General features: G+C 46.7%; 1 protein-coding gene across 1 annotated transcript in view; it reads left to right on the top strand.

The window, feature by feature from the left end:
• Positions 1–2,426: 2,426 nt before the first annotated feature.
• Positions 2,427–11,160, top strand: part of LOC142803458 (uncharacterized) — a 54,567-nt gene continuing 45,833 nt past the window's right edge. Inside the window, exons 1-2 of the mRNA XM_075888570.1 lie at positions 2,427–2,548; positions 6,068–6,135. Of these exons, the coding sequence (XP_075744685.1) occupies positions 2,500–2,548; positions 6,068–6,135 (117 nt within the window). The 5' untranslated portion in view covers positions 2,427–2,499. The remainder of the gene's footprint in view (positions 2,549–6,067; positions 6,136–11,160) is intronic.

Raw genomic sequence — 11,160 nt, 5'->3', positions numbered from 1 at the left:
ACGTAGACAGGATAATCGCTGGTCATTAAGGGTCACCAACTGGATTCCCAGAGAAGGGAAGCGGGGTAGGGGGAGACAGAAGGTTAGGTGGGCAGATGAGATTAAGAAGTTTGCGGGTATAAATTGGCAACAGCAAGCACAGGACCGGGTTAACTGGCGGAACATGGGAGAGGCCTTTGTCCTGCAGTGGACGTAGACAGGCTGATGATGATGATGATGATGATGATGATGATATATATATACATCTGTGATTAGAAACGAAAAGTTGAAAAAGAAACAAAAATTTGCCCCATATCTGCATGTTTCTGCAAATGTCGTCAAAGGACGATAGTCTTACGTGTGGAGAGAGTAGACAAGATATTTATTTGAGGTTCTGCGCAAGAAAACCGGTCAGTGGTATTTTGGAGGCACTGCGTTAGAGTGCCTCGAGCGTGCAGCTGAGGCTAACGAGCGCATCAAGTCACGTCCCACGTGAGACATGAGCGCAATCTAGCAGTTCTCTTGGAAGACGAAACGTGCGGCTCTGAGGCGGGTGTGCGCACCTGTCTCAGAGGTGATAAGGTGTAGAGCGCGAGGTGAGGGGTAGGTGCCACCACTGTCTCGTCTTAGCAAAGCGTTGGAAACACTCCCCGATCCGTGCAAGCATTGCATAGTAAGCGCAGCATGGTAAGCGCTACGGTCCTTAAAACTACCTACGTATGTCTTTTCTAGTAAAAGACGCACATGCAGAATATATACCTGTTGTTATGGTGCCCCAGACATTCACGATAATGGTTTTTTAATTGATAATTGCGCAAGCATGAACGCTTCATTCTGAGCAACATTGGTGGGAGCTGCGGATGGGGTCAGCTGTTTCAAATACCCGATGCCGTTAACATTGGGCAGACAGACAACTGTACAGACAGACGGACAGACAGACAGACAGACGAAATTTTTGCGTCAAGCTTAATAACTGTACGGGAGGCGTGGCCTCACGTGTGACAACTTGGCGCAGTATTTCTTTTCTTGTCTTTATATCGCGCGGCCTCCGACTTTTTCATTGCCTTCGAGCAAGGTGCTATAGTGCCATTATTTAAATTTACCGCTAATACTTTCAAAGACAATAGCCTGGGGTACTACGAAAAAATTTGGTCTGCCTGACTGTCTGTCTGTCTGTCTGTACAATTGTCTGTTTGTCCACCGAAACGATACCCCAAACGACCGAAAGCCAACCCCATCCACAGCGCCCAGCAATAATGCTCAAGTATCAGCGTTCGCCCTTGCGTGATTGTTGATTAAAAAGCAATTATTGGGCATATCCGAGGGACAACAAAACTTCAATATTCTGTAGGTGTGTCCGTATGCTAGAGAGGGCATACATAAGTGATTCTAATGACCATAGCGTTTATCACGCTGCGCTGACAACGCAACGCTATGCACAAAAAACAAAGCGTTTACAATGCTTCGCTAAGAAGACATGGTGGTGGCACCTTCCTGTCGCTTTGCGTTCTACACGTTACCACCTCCGAGATAGACGCGCACGCCTTCGTTCGTTTTCGAAGATAACTGCCAGATAGCGCTCGTGTCTTACGTGCCTCGATGCGCTCGTTCGCCTTCGCTGCAGTGATCTAGCCACTGTAATGCACGGCCTCCAGAATGCAATTCAACGATTTCCTCGCACAGAACATAAATAAACGTTTTGTTCACTCTCTGCATGCGCAAGATTATCGTCGTTTGACAATTTTTACGACATTTGCGGTAAAACATGCAGACACGGGGCAAGTGTTTTTTCTTACAAAATTTATTTTGTTGTGACTGTTGTCGCAAGCACGCTTATATAAATCACAAAATTGAGCTTTTCCAGTGTACTTTGTCTACAATATAAGTAGAGTACGAGGCTTGCAGGCAAGAGAAAATGTTATCTGATTATTAAATACAAGCACAGAACACTAGATATATGGCAAATCAGTTCTGCACAGACATTGAACAAGCTGAAGGTTAGTATGCTTGAGTTGAAAATATTTTCGTCCATCAGTTTAACTGAAACAAGCACATGACATTTCTGCGCACTCAATTTTTGTCGTACTGTACATATAACACATTGTTTTGAAATACTCCTATTTCGCTTCGCTGTCCAGGTCACCCTATTGCACTTGATAAAATATGACAAAGGGCTGACTATTTTATAATGAAAGTGCTCCTCTAAATCATGATATGTTTATGCTGAAGCCTGTCAAGAAGCAACAAACCCAACGTGAGCCTTTGCTAAGTCTATGCGTAGTAGTTGTCCTTCTATTGATATAAGGTCGGCAGAAATTCAACAGACTTGCCACCTGGTCATCGCGAATGCTTGAAGCATCCTGAAGAAACAATAGCGATTGTAAGAAGCGCGGAATAGGCACGGAGTCGCATCCGCGAATTTTAGCTTATAAGCAGCATGTTACTGACGAGAGCGATCAGAATGACAGCGGTATGGTGGCCGCTGCGGGCTCTCTAGCCCGCTGAGTACTGGCGCTAACCATGGGACCACCCCTAAAATCCGTTTTTGCAGCTATTGTATTAGTTATTGGTATGTATGATACTTCTATTGCTCTCACGCTGTCCGAGAATATTAAGATGGACCAAGAAGTGTCGCACTAGAGAATGGAACCTCGTATTACTAAGAAATAACTGCCAGTCTATATTCATGTTAGGCTGCAAAGGATGTCGAAACACATAATATTCTGACAGGATGCACTGCATGAGATATGGCGCCATCTGGCAGTAATGTGAAGAAAGGAAAGTTGTTTTAGAATGGTGGGCCACTGGTGGGTAGAAGAAGCAAGTCGTTTTAGTTATATCTTTTAGGAAGCTAGGAACAACCCACTTTTTCGTTCATAACGCCGTATCAACCGCACAGCTTGATAAAGTGCGTATTTCTGTACTATGTAAACAAAACGGTACGCTGCAGTTATGTATTGATCTCGCGCCTCAAATATGCGTAATCATTGGTTTTTGATGACAATGCTTGAAGTATGAAAGCAGCCAGCAGATAAATTAGGTGGGAGTTGCGCACGGGTTCAGACTTTCACCCGGGTAACTGATTGTAATTAATGCACAGACATCAAAGAACAAACAGACCGAAATATCTACGTTGAAGTATCGCAAAAAAGACAGTCGTCTTTGAAACTTTGTATATCAGAAAAGAAAAAATAAAGCATTGAGAATGATGATGTGCAAATTTTTCTACGACAAGGGCTGACATCTGGCCAAATACCGCAAACGAAAAGTTGTTCATAAAGTATCAGTGAAACGAGCTGTTCTTTTTAACGCAAGCTGCCATCTTCTTCTTCCTGCCACTTTTAGCGTAGTAATCGTAATATGAGACGGCTGTAACAAATGACTGTACTCTATTGATGGTGATAAAAGATACGGTCACTTAGAGACCTAGGTGATCAATGATTATTGCGATTGTTCGAACACAACTAAAGTTCACATCATATTTTCAAAAAGAACGCTGATGGAATGTGAAGCAGCAGCGCTGCGCACAGGTGGCGTCACAGGATGAACAGCGCTAACCCGGGTGTTGCGGTGAGCGCTGGAAGATTTGCTTGAAGCGATGGCTGGATAGGTCTTGCAATGTGTGGCGCGTCAGCTTTAATGCGCGTGAACCGACGAGTTGGCGGTGTAGCGAGCGGCGGTCTCAGCAGCGGTGCGAGCGTCATTAGTAGAAGGTGTTGATTTTTTTATGGAGTGATTCTGCAAAGGAGGGAAGGAGTGAAGAAGGCGCCTAGTTTCTGTCTGCCTCTTAGGTGACTTGGCGCAGTGTCTGCATGGTGTTGCGTTAACGTACGAGGTGGCAACTGCGGACGCTGTGGCGAGCGCGCTGCAGGCGAGAGAAAGAGGAACGTCAGCGCGAACAGCGAGGGGAGCGTGACATCAACGCGCAGCTCCGGCGTGACGTACTTGACACCATTCCAACACCGGCGGTGAGGGGAGCGCGTTGCGGCAAGTGTGTACGGACGCATGGAGGGACAGCCTTGTACACGCTAGTTATAGAGCTCCTTCACATCTAAAGAATAAATGATATGTGAGCTTTAACGTCCCAAAACCACCATATAATTATCAGAGACGCTGTAGTGGAGGACTCCAGAAAATTCGACCACATAGGGTTCTTTTCCGTGCACCCAAATTGCAACACACGGGCCTACATCATTTTCACCTGCATCAAAAATGCAGCCACCGCACCATGGATTCCATCCCGCGACTTGCGGGTCAGCAGCCGAGTACCTTAGCCACTATGCCACTGCGGCGGGGCCACATCTAAAGGAGCTCTCAGATATGTTGCCAGTAAAACAAAGTTCATAATTTGCCCTATGTCAACTATGATGCGCTGCACAACGCGTACGCTCTAAATGAAGTGCTTTCTGAGCCCCAATTTCCTTACGTTGTTTTCTCGATGATTAAATAACACCTCTACAGCACCTAATTCATTGTGAACACAATTCAGCCTACCACAAGATAATTTCGGTAGAAAATTGAATTTCCTACTAATTTAGCCACACAACAGAGTGCACCAGCTATTTGTAGCTGGACATTTAAAATATGCCCCTGTGTTCTGTGATGCCGCGACTAATTGCATGCTACTGACTATTGCCTGGACTAACTCAGTGTTTTTTGCGCATGTGTATCAGTATGTGTGTTTTAATAACTCACTTCTTAAGAAATGAAGCACAACAAATTTTCGACGAGCGAGCAGTAGATCATTTAGCGAAAGGCTGAAATAGACATTGTCCAGTTTTCTATCAGTTGTTTATTAATGTTTTACGGTTTATTAGTGATGCCCACGAAGTACAAAAATTTATTACAGCGAAAGGTGTTATCAGATCATGACTCCGTAACTCACGGTTGCCCGCTGCCGCCGGTGTCCGTAACCACATCACACGAAAGTAGATTAAAAAATTCGGTAGATACCACGTACCTGGGAATGAAAGTGCTTCTAAGAAAAATGACGAGAAATAGCATAGCGGATGCCGGCCGACTACACCAATATTCCTATTAATAATACCGTAGTGGGTAACAAGCAAATGTGCTTGCAGTAGTTACCCAATGCGTGTTTAGGAAAGGCTCTGAAAGGCCGCTCTTCTTGCTTTCGCTCTGACTGTGCGGCGCCTTTCATGCAGGCCCGATGTTTTTTTTTTAAACAAAAGATGCCCATTTGTGCATCTTTGCGTCTAGAGAATGAACTGCTCCACAACTTTCTTCATAAGAACAACTGGATTATGACCACGACTATAAGAATCAGCGGTTATTGTTTGTGCTGCCGTCAGCAGAACATTCTTTTTCGCTCGCACTGCTACACACCCTCTGTGCTCCTTTAAGACAACACAATCAGCCAAATCCTATCATCATTTAGAAACGCAATCACGGCGCACAATGGCGTGCATGCAGACGTGTCACGTGGTCTTTATTTTATTTCACAGGCACCTGTAGTTAGCATAAAAACACTATTGTTTATTACATAGAAACTTAGGACCTGTCTTATCAGACGTTTTGCAAACTTACCTATAACTTGTTCATTGGGAGTTCGAACCCTGCTTCATCGCTTCGAAATTTATTTAAACATGCCTCATTATGCCATTAACAGAGCACCGATATTGTGTAACTTACTCATGAATTTGATAAGTGACATACATCGGGTTGTGTCATCTCGAGGTTGTCGACTCATTTTTAACATCTGAATCGATAAACTTGGCGCACCCTCTATAAGCACGAGAATGTGAACTCACCAGGCCTGTAATGGCGATTAATATATGCTTTGATACCTGGAAGTAATTTCCCTGGCACACGTTTTTGTCTTTACACTTGCGACGTTTACTAAGTCAATTGTGTGCGAAAGTGAGTCGCTCAACAATTCTCAGATTCGTAGTGGGAACCTCTGGTATATGCATTGTGTATTCAGAATCAATCACTCATTATTGCGCCCTATTTGGCTCATACATTAAGTGATAATACTGTCTGAAAACACAAAATAAGCATGCCTTATCTCTAAACGTAAACGTTGCTTTAAAGTTCCAACTACAGGGTATAACATGATTGTGTGTTTCAGCATTGCCCCATTTAAAAGCTTGGGTGACGGGTCAGTGGCACTGCCATCGCTTGATCCCGCTATCTGTAGTAAGTACACTTTCTTTTTTCTGTTTTGAATCCTGCAGTACAACACAGTACAACAGAACGAAGATACTATCACTCGCTTTATAGCTACTTCACCTACACTTGCTAGCAAACATGATAAACTTGATAACAAAAAAATGGCACATTCCACCTGCGTGCCTTGAAAATCGATATTACGCGAAGCATGTGGAGGGAACGTGACGTGTTGAAAATGTTGTTGAGCGACATGTCATCAGATGACGCCTAATATACGCAAAAATGTTACCCGTATGTTGCACAGTCGCAGATGCTCATATAAGCAGTTGTTTGTACTTCCGCAAGGACGGCAAGAAGAACATGAGTATTAGCAACAACAGAAGTCACAAGCTGATATGAAGCACTGGTGCTTGCGAGGATGGGAGCTCGATACACTGCTGCATAAACCAACTTCATCGTATGGCACGTAATAACAAATGACCTTAACCGGACGGGACTGCTGCATCATATGAGTACATATGTAATGTTCATAATTTTGATAGCCAGCACTACAACAGCAATCGACATTTTATGAACATACGGGTCTATTTCTCTCTGGGTGTTTGAGAAGCAGTTGTGAGACTTGGTCTTGCTCCCTGGTAGAATGCTTGATTGCCACGCAGAATACTTAAGGGTTTGATTCCTATTGAAGTCCTGACATTTGTTCTTTGCCTTCGTGAGGTGAAAGCTGCTGGTGTGAGGTTTTTTTGGCACACATGCGTCACATTTATTCATGTGTGTTCTCCACATTCATGGGTGGATACTAAGTGGCAATCAGCTGTGGCACGTACTTGCATACCAGTGACACATACCTGCCCATCGTATGTGTCATTGACTGGAGGGAAGCGTTTGATCATGTAGGGAACAGAATTGTGACGTTTTTTTTGTCTTGACCAGTACGTCATGTTCATCAAACCATTTTACCTTCCCGTACAAGTTTTGGTTCACGCCAAGTTAAGGGAATGCTCAACGAGATTACCCAAACATAAAGAGATGGATAGATATATAGATAGATAGATAGATAGATAGATGTATATATATATATATATATATATATATATATATATATAGTAAAATAGAGGTGTTGTACGTCGAAAAAGGTTGAGACGCAGCTTGGCAAAATGTGCTTTATCAGGCAGGTCTGGCTAATGGCGAGCGGCGTGCGCGAGCTACTACTACAGCCACCGATCATCATCGTCTTCTTCATTGCCAGCAGAGCGTCCATTAATCAGATTCATTAATTTATTACAATTACTTCCCGCGAAATAAGGAGCCATCCTGGCGACCTATGGACAAGTAAACACGGGAGGGTCGTAGCAAGGCTTAAGTCTCGAGACGTGGACAATTTCCTGGCCACGACGACGTTGTTCAGAAGATGATTCCTGTGGCTCAATGAGGTAATTCACTGGTGACGTTTTTTGTAGCACACGATATGGGCCGTGATACTTGGGGACCAACTTGGTAGAAAGGCCAGGTGTAGCAGAAGGGACATGCAGCCAGACGAGTGAACCTGGTTCGTAGGATGTAGTGTTATTAGATGCGTCCTTCGTCCTGGGTTGTAAATGATCTTGCCAGCTGGCGGCATTCTTCAGCGTATGTAGCGGCTTGAGACAAAGTCGTGGACTGTGAGGAGCCAGGTTTGTACAAAAGAATGGTGTCCATAGTGCAAGAAGGTTCGCGTCCGTAAAGGAGGAAAAAAGGAGAGAACCCAGTAGTGCTTTGAATGGCGGTATTATAGGCGAAGGTGAGAAACGGGAGCACTCGGTCTCAATTGGAGTGGTCTGACGAGATATACATAGACAGCATGTCACCAAGGGTGCTGTTGAAGTGCTCTGTCATTCCATTGGTCTGGGGATGATAGGCGCTTGTAGTGCGGTGAACGACATGGCACTCACGCAGCAATGCTGTGATGACGTCTGATAAGAATACGCGATCCCGATCGCTCAGTAACTCCCAAGGTGCTCGATGACGTAATACGATGTTGTGAAGTACGAAAGTCGCAACGTCTTTTGCTGTAGACGAGGGAAGGGATGAAGTTTCGGCATACCGCGTGAGATGGTCGACGGCAACTATGACCCAGCGGTTACCGTCAGCAGTGTTGGGAAGGGGATCATAGATATCGATGCCGACGCGGTCGAATGGTCGGGATGGGTATGGTAAAGGTAACAAGGTACCGCTGGCGTGATAAGGGGGAGTTTTTCGTCTCTGGCACGTCGAGCAGGCCCGAACGTATTGTCGTATAAAACGGTACATGCCACGCCAGTAATATCGGAGACGTATGCGAGAATAAGCCTTCAAGAAACCTGCGTGGCAACATTGGGGGTCCTCATGAAACTTGGAACAAATTTTGGATCGCAGATGACGTGGAATCACCAGTAGCTACTGGCGTCCACCGGGTGCGTAGTTGCGTCGGTACAGCACGTCGTCGCGAGTGGCGAAGTGCTCGACTTGCCGACGCAACGTGCGAGAAGGGGGGAAGCCGTCCGCCCAGCCAGGATGTCTAGAATCGAAGCAACCTAAGGGTCCTTGCGTTGCTCAGATGGCATGTCGGCGATGGTGATGGCAGTGGCATCACAGGTTAGACTTTCGCAGCAGTCCGGGTAAGGGGGTAGGGGCGAACGGGATAGGGCGTCCGCTTCCGAATGTTTCCGGCCGGAGCGATAGACCATGCGAATGTTATATTCTTGGAGGTGTAATGCCCATCGGGCGAGGCGACCGCTTGGATCCTTCAGTGATGACAACCAGCAGAGAGCGTGGTGGTCAGTCACGACGTCAAAAGGGCGCCCGTACAAGTAAGGTCGAAATTTCTCTATCGCCCAAATAATGGCTAGGCATTCCTTCTCAGTGACGGAATAGTTGATTTCAGCTTTGCTAAGAGTTCAGCTTGCGTAGGCAACCACGTACTCTTGGAAGCCGTCTTTCTTCTGTGCAAGAATAGCGCCTAGCCCGACACCACTAGCGTCGGTGTGGATCTCTGTGGGTGCCGATGGGTCGTAGTGTCGCAGAATAGGCGGCAACATGAGGAGGCGGCGCAGTTCATCGAAAGAATCATCACAAGTGGCAGACCAGGCTGAAAGGTCTCTAGAGCCGGCAAGGAGCTTTGTCAAAAGAGCGATGATCGTCGTGAAATGGCGGACGAAGCGCCGGAAGCAAGAGCACAGGCCTATGAAGCTTCGGAGCTCTTTCATGGTGGTCGGTTTGGGAAACGCTAAAACGGCTGTGAGTTTGGCGGGGTCAGGAAAAATGCCGTCTTTTGAAACCACGTGGCCAAGGATCGTAAGCTTTCGTGCGGCGAAATGGCACTTCTTCAGATTCAGTTTCAGCCCCGCGGCAGAAATACACGCGAGGACTTTCCCGAGGCGGGTTAAATGGGTTGCGAAATCAGTTGAAAAGACGACAATGTCATCTAAATAACAAAGACAAACGTTCCATTTGAGGCCTCGAAGGATAGAGTCCATCATTCGCTCGAAAGTAGCTGGCGCGTTGCAGGGGCCGAAGGGCATGACTGTGGATTCGTAAAGTCCGTCGGGCGTGATGAAAGCTGTTTTCTCGCGATCGGCCTCTGCCATGGGTACCTGCCAGTATCCAGAGCGCAGATCTAAAGAAGAGAAAAATTCGGCTCCCCGTAGGCAGTCCAAGGCATCGTCAATGCGTGGCAGCGGATAGACATCCTTGCGCGTGATTCGGTTGAGACACCGGTAGTCCTCGCAAAACCTGATGGATCCGTCCTTCTTCTTCACCAACACAACTAGAGAGGCCCAGGGACTACTTGACGGTTCGATTATGCCATGTGTCAGCATGTCGTCAACCTGTTCATTGATGGCATGGTGTTCGGTAGTTGACACACGATATGGACGCTGCCATATTGGCGTCTCTTGACCAGTATCTATACGGTGAACAACAGATGACACTCGACCTAAGGAAGGCTGATTGTGGTCAAACGAGGCTCAAAAACGCTGTATGAGCTTAACCAGCTGTTCCTGCTGCCCAGGCGTGAGGTTTCAATCAATGGACTTGCAAAATACATCCATAGGTTCATTAGCGTCAGTTGCGGGTGTAATGGCCCAAGTCGGTAAAAACGGCTTGTCTGGATAGATCGGGTCTTCTAAAATACAATTTAAGGTCTCGAGGCTTCCCAGACACTCGCTGCGTAGCAGGATGTACGGGCAAGCAGAAACGTTTCACACATAAAGTACCACCGAACCATTGGAAAAGTTGATGACGGCAAACGGGAGGACGATGGTTCGGTGTTGCACACTAGCTATAGTTGGTTGGAACAGGAGCGTCGAGTTAGTGGCAGCAGGGGAAAACACAGGCAGTAGGACGGCGGACAACGGCGCGATGTGGACGTTAGCTGCGGCAAACACTTTCGAGGGGCTGTGGTGTCCGATATCAAGGCACGGATTCGTCAGCGTGAGTTCAGCACGAGCGCAGTCGACGAGGGCCTGATGGGTATAAAGGAAATCCCGTCCTAGTATGACGTCGTAAGATGAACGTGGGAGAACAACAAAGTTGACGGCATACCAAACATCTTGAATAAGAACGCGTGCTGTGCACTGAGCTGTCGGCACGATGAAATGGGAGGCGGCTGTACGCAGAGCAAGATTCGTAAGCGGCGTTGTAACTTTTCTCAAATCGCGACATAGTTTTTCACTAATTACAGAAACGACGGCGCTTGTGTCGACGAGTGCACGTACAGCAACGCCTTCTACTAGCACATCCATTTCGTTGGTCGGACAAAGAGGAGGTCTTAGAAATTTCGACGACGACGCAGTTCTTGCCTCCTGAACTGCGGCTGTCAGTTTTCCTCTCGAGCGGGGCTCGTGCACCGAAGCATCGGGGAGACAGATCGGCGACGGGGTGGTAATGACCGGCGAGAATCGACAGGGCGTCGTGGGGACAATGAGTCGGTGATAGGAGAAGATGGTCGCTGGGTATTCTCGGCAGCCTGGTAATTTGCAGAATTCTTATGGTTTGGAGGCTGGAAGTTGCGACGGTGACAGCAGCGTGCTA

The sequence above is a fragment of the Rhipicephalus microplus genome, chromosome 3 (genome assembly GCF_043290135.1).
Source record: "Rhipicephalus microplus isolate Deutch F79 chromosome 3, USDA_Rmic, whole genome shotgun sequence".
Lineage (NCBI taxonomy): Eukaryota > Metazoa > Arthropoda > Arachnida > Ixodida > Ixodidae > Rhipicephalus > Rhipicephalus microplus.
Note: the sequence above shows the minus strand (reverse complement) of the source record. Positions and strands in the feature narration are given on the sequence as shown.